Genomic DNA, 17,582 nt, shown 5'->3' with positions numbered 1-17,582 from the left:
GGAGAGAAAAGAAACACACACACACAGGATACTTGTATCCGTAACAGGCTTCCTATCAAGCACTTTGAGAGCCTGTTTGTAGACAGACTGAATAGGTCTTAATGTTGTACAGCAAGCTTGGGCCCAGCTAGTAAAGCAGTATGTTAAGTGGGGGAGTATCATATATTTGAAGTACAGTTTTGCTACCTCTGTAGTCAAACAATTTCATATAAATAGGAAATTAGCTAGGTTGAATTTGGTTATTTGAATTACCTTTTTCACATGCTTTTTAAAAGTGGAAGGAATCAAGTATGATGCCAAGGTACTTAAAATCAGATACCACCTGGAGCTTCTCCCCTGACACATAGACATCTGGCTCAGTAACATCTGTTGCTCTCTTTGTGAAGAAGGGCACAGGTCGCAATTGTAAATGAGAACTTGTTCTCAACTTGCCTACCTGGTTAAATAAAGGTGAAATAAAAATAAATTAAAAAGAACATGCAAACAGTTTTTTTCACATTGAGATGCAAACACGAGTCACTGAGACACTTTGTAACCTGGACCATTACAGTTCTTGTGCAGCTTGTTGTTTGCTCTTTGCATGCACATATCACTGTATCATCTGCATACATTTGAACTTCAGACCCATTACAAACAGAACGCAGATCATTAATGTACAGGCTGAACAGGAGGGGCCCCAGTATTGACCCTTAGGGCACGCCCACATCATAGCTAAGAGTGGGCGACAGCTCATTGCTCACTCTGACACACTGAGTTGTGCCTTCAAGGTATGATTTCATTCATTTCTATTGGGCGTAAAATAATCAGCAAATGAATCCAACAAATGTCTAGAGTCACAAGCTTGATGTAGTTATTGCGTGCTATGAATATGGGACCAAATAAATTAACTTTTTACTACTTTAATGCACATACACTACCGTTCAAAAGTTTGGGGTCACTTAGAAATGTCCTTGTTTTTTTAAATAAAAGCACCTTTTTTGTCCATTAAAATAACATCAAATTATTCAGGAAAACACTGTAGACATTGTTAATGTTGTAAATGACTATTGTAACTAGATTCTTTAGACTTGTTGAGTATCTGGAGCTTCAGCATTTGTGGGTTCGATTATAGGCTCAAAATGGCCAGAAACAAAGGACTTTCTTCTGAAACTCATCAAGTCTATTCTTGTTCTGAGAAATTAAGGCTATTCCATGCCATTACCAAATAACACTTTTACTAAGCTAACATATGCAATTGTTTTAAGATGTTCGAATGGATCATTTGATTTAGAGTTTTAGGACACCTTTAAGTATAAAAAAATGGCCTTTACTACTAACCAATGGAAACACATTGAATAACAAGTTCATAAATGGCAAAACAGACCGTCAAAAAATAAATCATAAGGAATAAGGTTTTTAAGTGTCTGTCCTATATCTAGGAGATAAGAAAGCTCAGGAATTTCATTTTTGTTAGCACAAAACTACCTCTGTACTGCCTTTCATTCCTTTGTATGGATTACCTTCAGACCTTCCGAGTAAAACGGAGGACAGCATCACGTTTGTGAGTGTCACAGGTCTATAGAGTGGTCATAAGTTTGTAGGCCGTTCGAATGCTGCAAACCTTTTTATGAGAAGACATTTTCGGGATGTCTCGTGGTCTGAAAAACACTGCTGTAGCTCGGCCACCTTCCACCACAGGCAGATGCGGTGGATTTAGACACAGCCCATGCAAAAAATACAGTATCTCTAGCTTGCTTCTGACAGATGTTTATGGGGATTTGTTTATTATGTTACTTACATTGACGCACAGGTGATTCAATAGAGGATTTTAATAGCCTATGTCACTTTGGTTGTTGGAGCTTCATCAAGGTTTGTAAGTAAATCTGGCTTTCATAAGAGCCCGTGCTTACCCAGACACCGACCTCACCGCATCACTGAGTGTGATCATAAGACATACTATATATGTACAGTATATTCTAACGTGACTGCTTTCCCCTTGCCACTGCTATATCCCTCTTTTATGTGATCTCATCACTTCCCATCAACAGATGGCATCCCTGGGCCTTACTCAGTGAAGGGGCCGTAACCAATGCCCCTCAGGTCCCGGTAGTCTGTCCAGAGGGACATGTCTCCTCGGCTGGGGAACCTCTCATCCTTCCTAAGCAGCTCCTCCAGTAGCTCCACACTGTTGAGAACAACGGAGTTAATGCTGCCTACGCCTATTTTGTACATGGGGCCGTACAGCTGCTTCTCATACACCTAGCACACAGAGGGAAAGTGAGAGAGAGCGAGCGAAGAGCGGGGTTACATATAGTATAGGCCTACTTTGTTGTACACACATCTACTATTCAATCTTTTCCACATTGTTATGTAACTGAAAAGCTGGATTGATATTAGTAAATGGGGTCAACAAATCTTTCAACATTCTGGTACAATAAATGTAAACCGCTGTACTTTGGTAATCCCTGCTGTGTCAATGAGGATTGTATTTCCAGGGCAAGACAGCTCTTGGAGAAGGTAAACAACACTGCACGTCAGCAGAGACTGCCTGTTTTCCTTAAGTTGCACTCCTCTGCGGGATACTACGGCAACAAATATAATATATATATATATATACTGCTCAAAAAAATAAAGGGAACACTAAAATAACACATCCTAGATCTGAATGAATGAAATATTCTTATTAAATACTTTTTTCTTTACATAGTTGAATGTGCTGACAACAAAATCACACAAAAATTATCAATGGAAATCAAATTTAGCAACCCATGGAGGTCTGGATTTGGAGTCACACAAAATGAATGTGGAAAACCACACTACAGGCTGATCCAACTCTGATGTAATGCCCTTAAAACAAGTCAAAATGAGGCTCAGTAGTGTGTGTGGCCTCCACATGCCTGTACGACCTCCCTACAATGCCTGGGCATGCTCCTGATGAGGTGGCGGATGGTCTCCTGAGGGATCTCCTCCCAGACCTGGACTAAAGCATCCGCCAACTCCTGGACAGTCTGTGGTGCAATGTGGCGTTGGTGGATGGAGCGAGACATGATGTCCCAGATGTGCTCAATTGGATTCAGGTCTGGGGAACGTGCGGGCCAGTCCATAGCATCAATGCCTTCCTCTTGCAGGAACTGCTGACACACTCCAGCCACATGAGGTCTAGCATTGTCTTGCATTAGGAGGAACCCAGGGCCAACCGCACCAGCATATGGTCTCACAAGGGGTCTGAGGATCTCATCTCGGTACCTAATGGCAGTCAGGCTACCTCTGGCGAGCACATGGAGGCCCCCCAAAGAAATGCCACCTCACACCATGACTGACCCACCGCCAAACCGGTCATGCTGGAGGATGTTGCAGGCAGCAGAACGTTCTCCACGGCGTCTCCAGACTGTCACGTCTGTCACATGTGCTCAGTCTGAACCTGCTTTCATCTGTGAAGAGCACAGGGCGCCAGTGGCGAATTTGCCAATCTTGGTGTTCTCTGGCAAATGCCAAACGTCCTGCACGGTGTTGGGCTGTAAGCACAACCCCCACCTGTGGACGTCGGGCCCTCATACCACCCTCATGGAGTCTGTTTCTGACCGTTTGAGCAGACACATGCACATTTGTGGCCTGCTGGAGGTCATTTTGCAGGGCTCTGGCAGTGCTCCTCCTGCTCCTCCTTGCACAAAGGCGGAGGTAGCGGTCCTGCTGCTGGGTTGTTGCCCTCCTACGGCCTCCTCCACGTCTCCTGATGTACTGGCCTGTCTTCTGGTAGCGCCTCCATGCTCTGGACACTACGCTAACAGACACAGCAAACCTTCTTGCCACAGCTCGCATTGATGTGCCATCCTGGATGAGCTGCACTACCTGAGCCACTTGTGTGGGTTGTAGACTCAGTCTCATGCTACCACTAGAGTGAAAGCACCGCCAGCATTCAAAAGTGACCAAAACATCAGCCAGGAAGCATAGGAACTGAGAAGTGGTCTGTGGTCACCACCTGCAGAACCACTCTTTTATTGGGGGTGTCTTGCTAATTGCCTATAATTTCCACCTGTTTTCTATTCCATTTGCACAACAGCATGTGACATTTATTGTCAATCAGTGTTGCTTCCTAAGTGGACAGTTTGATTTCACAGAAGTGTGATTGACTTGGAGTTACATTGTGTTGTTTAAGTGTTCCCTTTATTTTTTTGAGCTGTATATATATACATACATACATACATACACACACACACACACACACACACACACACACACACACACACACACACACACACACACACACACACACACACACACACACACACACACACACACACACACACACTCTCTCCTTTATTTAACCAGGTAGGCCAGTTGAGAACAAGTTCTCATTTACAACCTGACCAAGAAAGCAAAGCAGTGAGACAGGATGAGGGAGGTAACGTAAACTCATCCCATTCCGTACAAATGTGCGCAACCGCAACATTCAAACGAGGCTACAAAGAAAACTAATGGGACTGTAGCGACTGTGTTGACTTCAAAATCGGGGGTGTGAACTAGGTTTCTATTCAAGCGTTGATCGACATGGTAATGGCTCTATAGTATTGGAGAAAAGTTGAAAAAAACAGACCCTCAGTTACATCGGGACTTGTCATGTCGTAATGTACAGGACGCATAAAGAAATGATTTCTGTCTTACAATCTCTCTCCACCAGGTGTAGCACTACTCTCTTCCTTTAAGAACAAGAAATGGACAGTGACGGGGTAAGGGGGGGATACATACAGTGCCTTGCGAAAGTATTCGGCCCCCTTGAACTTTGCGACCTTTTGCCACATTTCAGGCTTCAAACATAAAGATATAAAACTGTATTTTTTTGTGAAGAATCAACAACAAGTGGGACACAATCATGAAGTGAAACGACATTTATTGGATATTTCAAACTTTTTTAACAAATCAAAAACTGAAAAATTGGGCGTGCAAAATTATTCAGCCCCTTTACTTTCAGTGCAGCAAACTCTCTCCAGAAGTTCAGTGAGGATCTCTGAATGATCCAATGTTGACCTCAATGACTAATGATGATAAATACAATCCACCTGTGTGTAATCAAGTCTCCGTATAAATGCACCTGCACTGTGATAGTCTCAGAGGTCCGTTAAAAGCGCAGAGAGCATCATGAAGAACAAGGAACACACCAGGCAGGTCCGAGATACTGTTGTGAAGAAGTTTAAAGACGGATTTGGATACAAAAAAAATTCCCAAGCTTTAAACATCCCAAGGAGCACTGTGCAAGCGATAATATTGAAATGGAAGGAGTATCAGACCACTGCAAATCTACCAAGACCTGGCCGTCCCTCTAAACTTTCAGTTCATACAAGGAGAAGACTGATCAGAGATGCAGCCAAGAGGCCCATGATCACTCTGGATGGACTGCAGAGATCTACAGCTGAGGTGGGAGACTCTGTCCATAGGACAACAATCAGTCGTATATTGCACAAATCTGGCCTTTATGGAAGAGTGGCAAGAAAGCCATTTCTTAAAGATATCCATAAAAAGTGTAGTTTAAAGTTTGCCACAAGCCACCTGGGAGACACACCAAACATGTGGAAGAAGGTGCTCTGGTCAGATGAAACCAGAATTGAACTTTTTGGCAACAATGCAAAACGTTATGTTTGGCGTAAAAGCAACACAGCTGAACACACCATCCCCACTGTCAAACATGGTGGTGGCAGCATCATGGTTTGGGCCTGCTTTTCTTCAGCAGGGACAGGGAAGATGGTTAAAATTGATGGGAAGATGGATGGAGCTAAATACAGGACCATTCTGGAAGAAAACCTGATGGAGTCTGCAAAAGACCTGAGACTGGGACGGAGATTTGTCTTCCAACAAGACAATGATCCAAAACATAAAGCAAAATCTACAATGGAATGGTTCAAAAATAAACATATCCAGGTGTTAGAATGGCCAAGTCAAAGTCCAGACCTGAATCCAATCGAGAATCTGTGGAAAGAACTGAAAACTGCTGTTCACAAATGCTTTCCATCCAACCTCACTGAGCTCGAGCTGTTTTGCAAGGAGGAATGGGAAAAAATGTCAGTCTCTCGATGTGCAAAACTGATAGAGACATACCCCAAGCGACTTACAGCTGTAATCGCAGCAAAAGGTGGCGCTACAAAGTATTAACTTAAGGGGGCTGAATAATTTTGCACGCCCAATTTTTCAGTTTTTGATTTGTTAAAAAGTTTGAAATATCCAATAAATGTCATTCCACTTCATGATTGTGTCCCACTTGTGGTTGATTCTTCACAAAAAAATACAGTTTTATATCTTTATGTTTGAAGCCTGAAATGTGGCAAAAGGTCGCAAAGTTCAAGGGGGCCGAATACTTTCGCAAGGCACTGTAGTTATTTTTTGCTTCATTGCATGCGATCATCATTCTCAAAAAACGCTGTTTATTTCTAAGATCACTTTACGACCGCCCTAAAAAAACTGTTTCAAATTTGACACAATCCTTCAAATAGGTATGTAATGACACATTATATAAACTCTTTATAGTGTTTTATTTACATTTTAGAGGCGATAAGGTGATAAGTTGGACAGATCGAGTGAAAACAACACATTTTCCCACAACATCTCTCCGTCTCACTATCACGCATTAGTTTTGCTTCCCCACCCGCCATTTTTAAAAAGACCCGACGGGGCTCATTGCCTGCTTGAATTATGCAGAAACGGGCAGTTTAAGTCATGTCATTAATTGAGGTTCCAGTTATAAGGTCTAAAAAAAAATAGCAGATCCGTACCACGTTGGGTGAGGCGGGTTGGAGGAAGGTATATTTAATTCGAAGATGGAAAGAGATTGAAATGTATATAGAAAAAAAGCTGAATATTTACAAGGGACAAAAATAAACATGTCTTGGGTTAAATCCACGGTCTCTGTGGGTCAGCTGTGGCTAGACACAAAAACTCACCCTGGCTGACACGGATCTCATGTTTCAATTTGTTAGTAAATATCAGAAACACACAGTAAGATATTGGAAACTTACAGGACCCAAAACATAGAGAGGGGTAAATATTTGCAGCAAGCCACCTTGAGTACCAAAGAAAACATAGAGAGCCCGCTTAGAATACACACATTTCCTTTTTTCCTGTACCTGTAGCTCATGTAGGCGCTTGTAGTAGCCTTGGACATACAATCTGTACAACATCTCCCTGGTTTTAATCCTGGGGAGGTCATCCTCGGTCCGAATCTTATCCTGGGAGGTGGACGGTTGGGCGACTGAGGGAGAAGGGGTGCCTCCTGCAGCCCTGGTGTAGACCAGAGACAGGGCAGTAGGGAACGGCAGGAGCCAGCGGCCGCTCCTCTGCACCATACTCTGGGCCAGACAGACTACCATGATGGGAGCAGTACAAGGAATGTCTAAAAACACAGGGCTTCTGTTTCACCAGTGAGACTGGGGAGGGGCCATATCCCTGGGATCCTAAGGAGGTTAACCCTTCAGCTCCAACACTGGAGAAGAGGAATATAAGGAATGTCCCCTTGTTGAAGAGAAGCCCTACAGGAAGTAATGCTTACTTGGAACAGAGAAATAACAGAAGGCACAGAAGTCACTGTCACTGTCTCCTGTGTTGAGAAATTAAAAATCTCAGATAAAAAAACGGCTGTGGGCAGTGTTGGGGAGTAGTGAACGACATGTAGTTCAACTAGTAATTTAACTACATTTTTGCAGTAGCTTTGTGGTAGTTGAACTAAATTCAAAGCTTGGTAGTGTTTGAGTTGTTAATGACTTTTTTTGCTATGTAGCTGTCTAGTTAACTACTGGAACTACACACTACTTTCTTTGCAAAAACTAAAAGAAAGAATTAATACCCATTGACTTATTCCACATTTTGTTGTGTTACAGCCTAAATTCTAAATTGATTAAATATATTTATCTCGTCCATCTACACACAATACCCCATAATGACAAAGTGAAAACATGTTTTTAGAAATGTTTCCTAATTTATTGAAAATGAAATACAGTATCTCACTTACATAAATATTCTCACCCCTGAGTAGATACTTTGTAGAAGAAACTTTGGCAGCGATTACAGCTATAAGTCTTTCTGGGTAAGTCTCTAAGAGCTTTCCACGCCTGGATTGTGCAACATGTTCCTATTATTATTTTCAAAATTCTTCAAGCTCTGTCAAATTGTTTGTTGATCATTGCAAGACAACCATTTTCAGGTCTTGCCATAGATTTTCAAGTAGATTTCATTCAAAACTGTAACTCGGCCACTCAAGAACATTCACTGTCTTCTTGGTAAGCAACTCCAGTGTATATTTGTCCTTGTGTTTTAGGTTACTGTCCTGTTGAGAGGTGAATTAATCTCCCAGTGTCTGGTGGAAAGCAGACAGAAAACGTTTTTCCTCTAGGATTTTGATTGTGCTTAGCTCCATTCCATTTATTTTTCATCCTGAAAAACTCCCCAGTGTTTAATGATTACAAGCATACCCATAACATCAAATTAAATCAAATTGTATTTGTCACACACACATGGTTAGCAGATGTTAATGCGAGTGTAGCGAAATGCTTGTACTTCTAGTTCCGACCGTGCAGTAATATCTAACAAGTAATCTGACCTAACAATTTCACAACAACTACCTTATACACACAAGTGTAAAGGAATGATTAAGAATATGTACATAAAAATATATAAATGAGTGATGGCCTTGATAGGCAAGATGCAGTAGATGGTATAGAGTACAGTATATACATATGAGATGAGTAATGTAGGGTATGTAAACATTATATAAAGTGGCATTGTTTAAAGTGGCAAGTGATACATTTATTACATCAATTTTTCCATTATTAAAGTGGCTAGAATTGAGACAGTATGTTGGCAGCAGCCACTCAATGTGATGGCTGTTTAACAGTCTGATGGCCTTGAGATAGAAGCTGTTTTTCAGTCTCTCGGTCCCCGCTTTGATGCACCTGTACTGACCTCGCCTTCTGGATGATAGCGGGGTGAACAGGCAGTGAACAGTGTTGTATTGGATTTGCCCCAAACATTACACTTTGTACTCAGGACAAAAAGTTAACTGTTTTGCCACCATTTTTGCAGTATTACTTTAGTGCCTTTTTGTAAACAGGATTCATGTTTTGGAATATTAGTATTTTTTTTGTAAACATTTATTTCACCTTTATTTAACCATAATTCCACTTTGACATTATGGGGTATTGTGTGTAGGCCAGTGACAGACAAATCTAAATGTAATCCATTTTAAATTCAGGCTGTAACATAACAAAATGTGTAAAGAGGTGTGAATACTTTCTGAAGGCACTGTATGGGTGAAATAGGCAAGAATTTCCTTCTTTTTTTCAGACCACGCTTGAAACATAGTTTGGTTTTTAGTAGGCTAAATTAGATTTAATTTTTTATTTTTTTTACATCTGACTCCAGAGTGATCTGTTCTTGCAATTTGTATGACATTTCAGATTAAATATGATAATTTATCACTAAGGGTGACAGGGCCTGAACTGACCCTACTTCTGTTCACTGGCTTCCTCTGTTGTCTGTGTTGATGTCAGCCTAATCATTGAAATACTGGCCCCTCCTCTAACCACATCTTGTACATTTCTCTGAAGGTGTGTTGGTTGTGCACTGGGCCTTTATTAGTATTAGCGGACTGATATAGACCTCTGTATCACGGGCAAGAAATATTTTTCAGCATCTCTGCTTTGGCAAAAAAGGTACTTGTATAATTAAGGTATCTTGCAGGATTCAATAGGTGGAATTGTAAGATTTGTTGCCCTGTCCCTTTATCTGTGATCTTCATTCTAATGGAATCCAGAAATAACTAAATCCTGCCCTCAAACGTTTTCATCAAAAGGTGCCAAGTTATGGGCAAAGACCCAAAACACCCACAGTAAATTTCATATATTTCTTGATAAGATAATGGAAAACAACCACTTTTTGTGCAGTATTAATTTAGCATCCTTACAAACCCCTTCATGAAAATGTATATTACTGTATAGTACATAGGCTGGTCATCTAGGTTTGTACCTGTAGACTTTCCATCACCATGAAGAAAAACAATGACCAATACAGTAATTGAGTACATTGAGACAACAAGTGGCTTGCGGTGTGATGATGTGGCTCAGTTGCTAGAGCGTGGCGCTTGCAATGCTAGGTTTGTGGGTTTGATTCCCATGGGGGACCAGTATGAAAATTCATGAAAATCTCACTACTGTAAGTTGCTCTGGATAAGAGTGTCTGGAAAATGAATGAACAAACCAATTCAGTGTTTAGGGTTCTACCTGGAACCAAAAGGGTTCTTCAAATGATTCTCCTATGGGGACAGCCGAAGGACCCCTTTAGGTTCTAGATCGCACCTTTTTTTCTAAGTGTGTGACTCTGTTTTACCTGCAACAGGCATCTTCAGCACAGAGTAAATTGCATCTGCATGTGGTGGATTAGTCTGACCTAACATGTAGAATAATTGAACAGCATTAGAAAGACAGTAATGATCCCTCTACTCTTTAATCCAGTATATTCGCTATTAGAAAATGCAGGGGGCACTAACAACCATGCATAATATGGCGTCATGGATCAGTTGATTCCTTAAAGCTGGGAAGGTCTGCAGTGTATGAAGTCTGTCCATCCCACTTACACTACTGTTTTGAGTAATTAACTATCGATTGAATAGATCAAGGTATTCCACAATCATGTTTAATCAGTCGTGTTATAGCTGATCTGGGGGGAAAAAAACTCCAGGATCAGATTTGCCCACCCCTGCCTTAGAATATTACTAATCTATTAAATAATTAAATGTGATAATTGATTACATGGGAGGCTAATTGAGAAAAAAAATTAACATTTACATCATAGTCATAGCTTTACATGATTCATAGAGTACATTAGATCCGAGCTTGAAGTGAGAAGAAACAAGCGGACTGACCATGCGGACTGACCATTTTTAGTAGGCAGATAAGCAGCGGCAGTAGATCAACGGCCACGATCAGTACCCCATCGGAACCAGGATTCAAACTAGCAACCCTCCGGTTGATGGCACACTCTCTAACCGCTAGGCTACCTGCCGCCCCGCCCCATAAGCTGGAGATATGAAGGGATGGAGAATCTGACTTTACTACAGAACATCCCATTGGGCAACCAGCTTAGCCCGCTGGGTAATTGCTGGGGGGGGGGGGGATCCTTCATCTTGACTGTATCCAGAGTAGGTGAATGTAGAGTAATTAGTACTAAAACACAAAGAAATGTCATTAAATGACACAACCACTCATCTAAAATAAAACTCCCAAAGTATACAATTATGTTGTAAATCAAGGAGAAAATACAATAGTGATAAACCCAAATGATTGACACATACACTTACAGAAGCGACCCTATCTCCATTCTGTCCAAACAGTGTGACACCTATGTAAACTGCTGTATATATATACATATATATATATATAGTAGACCTCCTCCACTTCCTAAATAAAGTAAGCTAGGTTGCATAAGACAGAGCAAAAAATACAGAAAAAAACGTCACACGTATTAACATTTGATCTCTACTCAACGTATCTTTCTGTGGAGCTTACTCTTACAAAGAGGAAGTAGAGGGGCATAACTTTACATCTTGGACCTGTTCAGAGTTTGTCAGTTACGAGCAATGACTGTTAGTACAATATTGCATTATATGATTACTGGATTAGTTTCTACAGTAATTATATTGTAATATTGCAGTACTTAGTTTTCTCCCAATCTCAAAACTCAGTAATACAGGTACCAACCAACCTCAAATCAATAACATTGTATAAGCTAGGGACGTCAATACTTAAGCAGTTGCCAAACACAGATTGTGACAGAGACTTCTCAAATCAACCTATGAGAAAGGCTACCTAGGTGAAGGTAGACTTATGCCAATCTGCAATCAAATGCAGAGTGGATTTGAGAAATGTGTTTGATTTGCACAGCAGCGTGTCCCGGTAGGAGGGAGTTGAGACTTGTTATAGAAGTGTGGTTCTGTGAACTGGATGGCTTCTCAGACAGAATTTCCCTTGAATTATCAAAATTCTTAGAATTCGGAGAGTGTAATACATGCCACAACCCTTTTACTTTGAATCTCTATATACTGTAAATACCACGTCAATAGTACCAACTTACTCACGTGCCTTTGATTTTATTTAAAATCATTTACTCACTCACTTTTATTCAGTATGTGACTTGGCAATGAAAAAAGCACATAAAAAGTTTGAGAAGTTACAGCATTTTCCGTCTCAAACAGAGTCTCTTTAACTTCTCATTTCGTGTCAAATGACGACTTCTTCTGTGACCTTCCTTCCCAGAGTCCTTTAAGTCTCCTCACTCCTTCATCTTGGCCACGTTGTCTATGGAGCCCGTTGGGTCTATTTTGAACAGCATGAAGTGCCCCTGCACCTGGGCAGCACTGATGTTGGGGTGGGTGGCCAGCGCACTCTCCGCAAAGCGGTCCCCCTCTGTGGCCGACTCAGCTGGGTAGAAGCGTCGGAACATCTGGGTGAGCTGCCAGTGGGTGCAGTGGCCCACATATTGTTTCAAGTCCACACGGCCCGGCCTGATCAGAGCTGGGTCCAACCTATAGGGATGAAGGAAGATGGTAGTCGGGATACACAAAGGATTAGATCACAATACAAAATGTTGCTAGATACTGTATTAAATCTCAAGGTGGCTCATACCTGTCTATGAAGTTGGTGGTCATGAAGACTATTCTGGCCTCTGACGAGGCCACTCCATCCAGAGCATTGAGGAGGCCACTGAAGGTCAGCCTGCCCATGCCCTGGTAGGCCAGAGGGCCTGTGGGACAGAGAGATGCAATAATGAGTCCTAAAGAGCAACCGAACTGGAAGGAAGAGTATTGTTTTTATTTTATTAAACCTTTATTAAAGTAAAGAGTCTTGATCGAACCGTCTCCATAGTAAGCATAGTGAATGACAATCAAGTAAACATTAACTAACCAACAGTTGAATGCGGAAGTTTATATACACTTAGGTTGGAGTCATAAAACTCCTTTTTCAACCACTACACAAATGTATTGTTAACCGACTTGCCAAAACTATAGGTTGTTAAGACATCTACTTTGCGCATGACACAAGTCATTTTTCCAACAATTGTTTACAGACAGATTATTTCACTGTATTACAATTCCAGTGGTTCAAAAGTTTACATACACTAAGTTGACTGTGCCTTTAAAGAGCTTGGAAAATTCCTGAAAATTATGTCATGGCTTTAGAAGCTTCTGATAGGCCAATTGACATCATTTGAGTCAATTGGAGATGTACCTGTGGATTTATTACAGACCTCTACATGCTTTGGGAGTAGGAAAATCGGCAAGATCGGCAGTGTTTCAAATACTTGTTCTCCCCACTGTACATACTTTCGGTGGGCAGCAGCTCTCGGCTGACGAAGGCGGCGTCCACGTCCTCCAGCAGGATGATACTCTGCTGCGGCGCCACGCTCAGCAGGTGGTTGAGGCGGTCGTCAGACAGGCTGCGGTCGCTCAGACTCATCAGGCAGATGCTGTAGCCCAGCTCTCCAGCCAGCGCAGTGCTGAAACACACAGACAGAGCATGCAACAACAAAACATTCAGTTCAAGGAGGCTAATGCCATCTCGGTAAACTGGGCCAATAGACAACAGCAAAGGTAAGTGGAAAATCATGTCAACTTGTATTTTGAGAGATCTATCCCTTTAAACTGAATAAATGTTTATAAGGGATTATACACAGATAAGTGTGGAGAGTAAACACCACTAACACGAAGCTTCAAAGCAAGGTTGGGGCTGCCATACTACCATCATCAGCATACTCACATGAAGCTGCTTTTCCCACAGCCTGGAGGTCCATACAGCAGATAACCTCTCCTGTAGGGGATCCCTGAATGCAGAATACAAAACACAACCACATTAACCCTGACAAAACCACACACTCATCTGCTTGTATGGTGAAAAGGAATGGGGTCAATTCAATTTCAAAACAGCTATTCATTTGTCATTAGTTACTGAATTGGAATTACCTCGGTCTGTGTACCACTTGGGGTTTCCGATGAACTCCTTCACATCATCTACAATCCTATCGGCCAAGCCCTCTTCCAGGACCACTGAGCTGAGGGGCCGTCGTCGCCGTGGGAACCCAAAGGGCCTCCACTCGGAGCCCAGGGCCGTGTACATCACCGTCCGACCCTCCTCCTGCTTCAGGGCCAACTCCCTGGCTGCATCACACCCAAACAGACAGACAGAGCCAATCAACTCCATATCACAAGCTAGTAATACAGCCAATCTCCCTTATCTGCAACAGCCAATCAAATCAGATATCAAGTTGTGTGCACATTTTCCTGGGCCACTCTCAGTGTCTACTTGTCTAGATGATTCTAGTGTACCTTCTTGCAGGATGTTGAAGAAGACGTCTCTGTTTCTGCCCATGGCGGTGAACGTGACTGACTCCCAGGGAGTGCCTGTGTGGAGATCCACCATCTGTTTCTCTCTGGTCCTCTCCACTCGGATCCACTTCCTCCCATACCTGCACTCAAACAGGGATGGCAGTCAGCACAAAGTTTACCAACTCACACTCTGAAACAAAAGTGTTTTTCTAAATTCTGGTATGTGTTGCTACAGAGCTGTGTACATATACAGTCAGGTCCAAAATAATTGGCACCCTCGATAAAGATGAGAAAAAATAAAATAAAGTGAAAATTTAAAATGTTATATTAATACAATTGCTCAAAGAAGGAGAGGCAACCAGTTTTCTGCTAAAATGTCCTGATACTGGGTAAAGTTCATGACGCTGTTGACCTTAACAAAGACCCCGTGTGGCTCAGTTGGTAGAGCATGGCGCTTGCAACGTTTGATTCCCACAGGGGACCACTAGGGCTGGGAATTGCCAGGGACCTCACGATACGATATTATCACAATACTTAGGTGCCGATACGATATGTATTGCGATGAGATACTATGATTTCATTAAGATTAGATGTTCCAATCCTATTTCTCACCATATGTCTGCTGCAGAGGGATAAAAGAGAGCCATGAGAAAGCTAGTTTTGATCAGTCATGGAAATAAAAGTGCTGAAAACAAATTGGCTCCATATTTAAAAAGAAGATGGAGAACAAGCTATGAAGGAAAGACACGAGTTTTGGTGCAGGTACAGCCAAATAGCGCAAAAATATTGCAATATTGTCAAAATGATATATAAAAAAATAATATCCCGATATGTAACCTCACCAATATTTTCCCCCCAATCACTAAGTAGGTATCGGGTTCTTTTATGAATATGCATATTTCTTTCTACGCAAAACTCACCACTTGTGTGCATGGCCAAAGAGCTCTATTTTCATGTAATCGGACCATAGCACCAGTTCCAATCCAAGTGCCAATGCCATTTAGCTATCTCCAGGCATTTGCATTTGTTGGATGACATCAAAAAACATCTCTTTCGCCACACACACCAGTGTTGGGTTTTGCGTCGAAAGAATGATATTCAGAAAATAACCACTTACCTACTGTAAAATGTTGTAAGATGTTACTGGTCCTGGTGCCCTTGTTAAGGTCAATGGCATGATGAACTTACCCAGACAGTAGCAGGAAATTTTAGCCAAAAACCTGGTTGCCTCTGCCAGGAGGCTGAAACTTGGCCACAAGTCAATCTTCCAGCGAGACAAAATCCACACAATTTTTTTTTTAATTGACCACAAAATCTACATTTTGCAATGGCCATCTCAGTCTCCGGACTTGAATCCCATTGAAAACCTGCGGTTTGATTTGAAGAGTGCAGTCCGTAAGCTCAGACAAATTATATAAAGGATTTGTAAAGATTCTATATGGAGGAATGATCTAAAATCCCTCCCAAGACTCAGTGCTGTAATCCTCGCAAAGTGAGTTATTAAAAAGGTATTGAAAAAATAGTTTTTACCCCCCATATTTTTTTGAAGAATTATTACTTATTAAAAAATACATCTTTATTTGAGTATAAAACATATTTTGAGCGCACAATATAGCTCAGTATGTTAATTTATTTTATAGTGCATTTTTTGCTCATCTTTATCAACGGTGACAATTTTGGACCTGACTGTGCCTACCCCCTACCTGTGAAGAGATGTCCTACTTTATAGTATCTGTTGACAATGTTAAGTTCCGCATATATTTTCTCACATCAGCTCAGAGAAAAACAGAGCAGAACTATGAGAGTCCACTACGACAACTAATCTCTAACTAATCAGAGAGTACAGTCAGGGTTATTGAGTCTTGTCAACATTTTACCAGATTATGTGGTTGCCAGGGCTGGGGTGGAAGTCAAACTGTGTGTGTACCCGTCCACTCTCGTGCTGCATGTAAGAGGTCTCCACACTCAGGTGCTGCGTGTGCTTGGCGTGCTTGGTGATCCAGCTCAGCAGCCAGTGGTAGCTCTTGTCCCGACTGGGCACCTCCAGGGTGATCATGTAGTTCCTCCGGAAGAAGATCATCCCAAATTGAGCTGATTTCCTGGCCACAGCAATGGCCGAGCCCACCCCCACCAGTCCAAAGCCAGCCCCAAAGTAAGGGTTGTCCTTCAAGGCATCCACGAAGTCTGATAGAGGCATGGTCCTTGTGTTTCCTAGCTATGTAGCTAGGCTACTCAGAAGCTATACAACACCTCGACCTAGAAGAAAAATAAGACTTTCTTACAGCTAGCTAAATTACAGTCAGTATCATTATTAGTTAGCTAGCTAAAGAGGCTCAGGCTGGTTGGATGTCTTGCTCTGATCACGCCGGTAAACTTAAATGTCAGAATGTTGTAACAACAGACAGAATATTTGAGTTTGTACAAAGCTAGCTAATTAGCTGGCTATATTATAGCTTTCGGACACAACATCGGGATTTGTCTAAATCAAATCTGTTTATTGTTTTATATTGGTTGGAGTTCAACCAATACACAGACACCTGATGTTGTGTCCCAAAACTTATTACATACGTTATGAGCATCCCAAAGAGGTGTCCTCACAGTCTTCCCTTTCCAGTTTCATTCCTAGAACCATGGCACCCTTGGCCTTGTTACACTACAGATTTGGCATATAATTTCCACAGTGCTGTCGCGATGCTGTGGTTTGGTTCATCAGCGTCTCGTCAGCAACACTAAAAAGGTACTTCCGGGTCACGGAATTTCGAAAATGTTTCTAATAAAAGTCCCCAACGTAATAGTAGAAAACTGTCAATAACCTGTATTTATTCACGATATATGGAAATTGTCTAAACATGAACAACTATTTATATTTGTTCATATTTAAGTGACAATTGCATTAAAAATGGTCCGAGGTCAAATAAATGCCCCCAATGCAAATAAATCACCTTGTATGAAATACATATTGGCTTATAGAGCTAAACCTATTCTAGGTGCTGCAGTAAAAGTATTGTAGAGAATACTCAGTAGGGTAGGTAGAATGTATATATAGTGGCATTTCATGTAGCACTGAATTACACAGAGTGTTGCTGGCCTTTTAGTATATTTTCAATATCATACATTTTCAGTCGCTCAGAAAAGGATAGAAAAGCAAACATCTTAAATTAAATGGATAAGTTATTGTTCTGGACACTGTGAATGCACTAGATTTCCATGTGCCATATTCAGGTGATATCATACATTCAGATGAAGA

The 17,582-nt window shown here is 41.6% G+C and overlaps 2 protein-coding genes across 3 annotated transcripts in view; both read right to left on the bottom strand.

Moving 5' to 3' along the window:
- Window positions 1-7,371, bottom strand: part of LOC110501573 (sterol 26-hydroxylase, mitochondrial) — a 37,853-nt gene extending 30,482 nt beyond the window's left edge. Inside the window, exons 1-2 of one of the 2 annotated variants that reach the window (XM_021579237.2) lie at window positions 7,092-7,371; window positions 2,048-2,238 (exon numbers count right to left, since the gene is read on the bottom strand). In XM_021579237.2, coding sequence (XP_021434912.1) covers window positions 2,048-2,238; window positions 7,092-7,334 — 434 coding nt within the window. In that variant the 5' untranslated portion in view covers window positions 7,335-7,371. The remainder of the gene's footprint in view (window positions 1-2,047; window positions 2,239-7,091) is intronic. The other variant, XM_021579238.2, reaches the window with a different exon arrangement.
- Window positions 7,372-10,636: 3,265 nt separating this feature from the next.
- On the bottom strand, window positions 10,637-17,084 carry LOC110501572 (mitochondrial chaperone BCS1). Its single transcript, XM_021579235.2, has 8 exons — window positions 16,904-17,084; window positions 16,213-16,591; window positions 14,336-14,475; window positions 13,973-14,167; window positions 13,770-13,833; window positions 13,337-13,509; window positions 12,639-12,756; window positions 10,637-12,538 (listed from the first exon to the last, which is right to left on the bottom strand). Exons 2-8 carry the CDS (start codon window positions 16,530-16,532, stop codon window positions 12,286-12,288), a joined length of 1,263 nt encoding a protein of 420 aa, XP_021434910.2. The 5' UTR covers window positions 16,533-16,591; window positions 16,904-17,084; the 3' UTR covers window positions 10,637-12,285.
- Between the last annotated feature and the right edge of the window lie 498 nt (window positions 17,085-17,582).

This window comes from Oncorhynchus mykiss, chromosome 22, assembly GCF_013265735.2.
Source record: "Oncorhynchus mykiss isolate Arlee chromosome 22, USDA_OmykA_1.1, whole genome shotgun sequence".
Lineage (NCBI taxonomy): Eukaryota > Metazoa > Chordata > Actinopteri > Salmoniformes > Salmonidae > Oncorhynchus > Oncorhynchus mykiss.
The sequence above is the reverse complement of the archived record's forward strand: the minus strand, read 5'-3'. Positions and strand labels throughout refer to the sequence as shown.

Coding starts and splice junctions, on each gene's coding strand:
- LOC110501572 (XM_021579235.2), bottom strand. CDS start 16,532: ATGCCTCTATCAGACTTCGTGGATGCCTTGAAGGACAACCCTTACTTT. Junction 12,757..13,336: donor AGAGCTGCTGCCCACCGAAA/GTATGTACAGTG, acceptor TCTGTCCCACAG/GCCCTCTGGCCTACCAGGGC. Junction 12,539..12,638: donor ACCACCAACTTCATAGACAG/GTATGAGCCACC, acceptor TCATCCCTATAG/GTTGGACCCAGCTCTGATCA.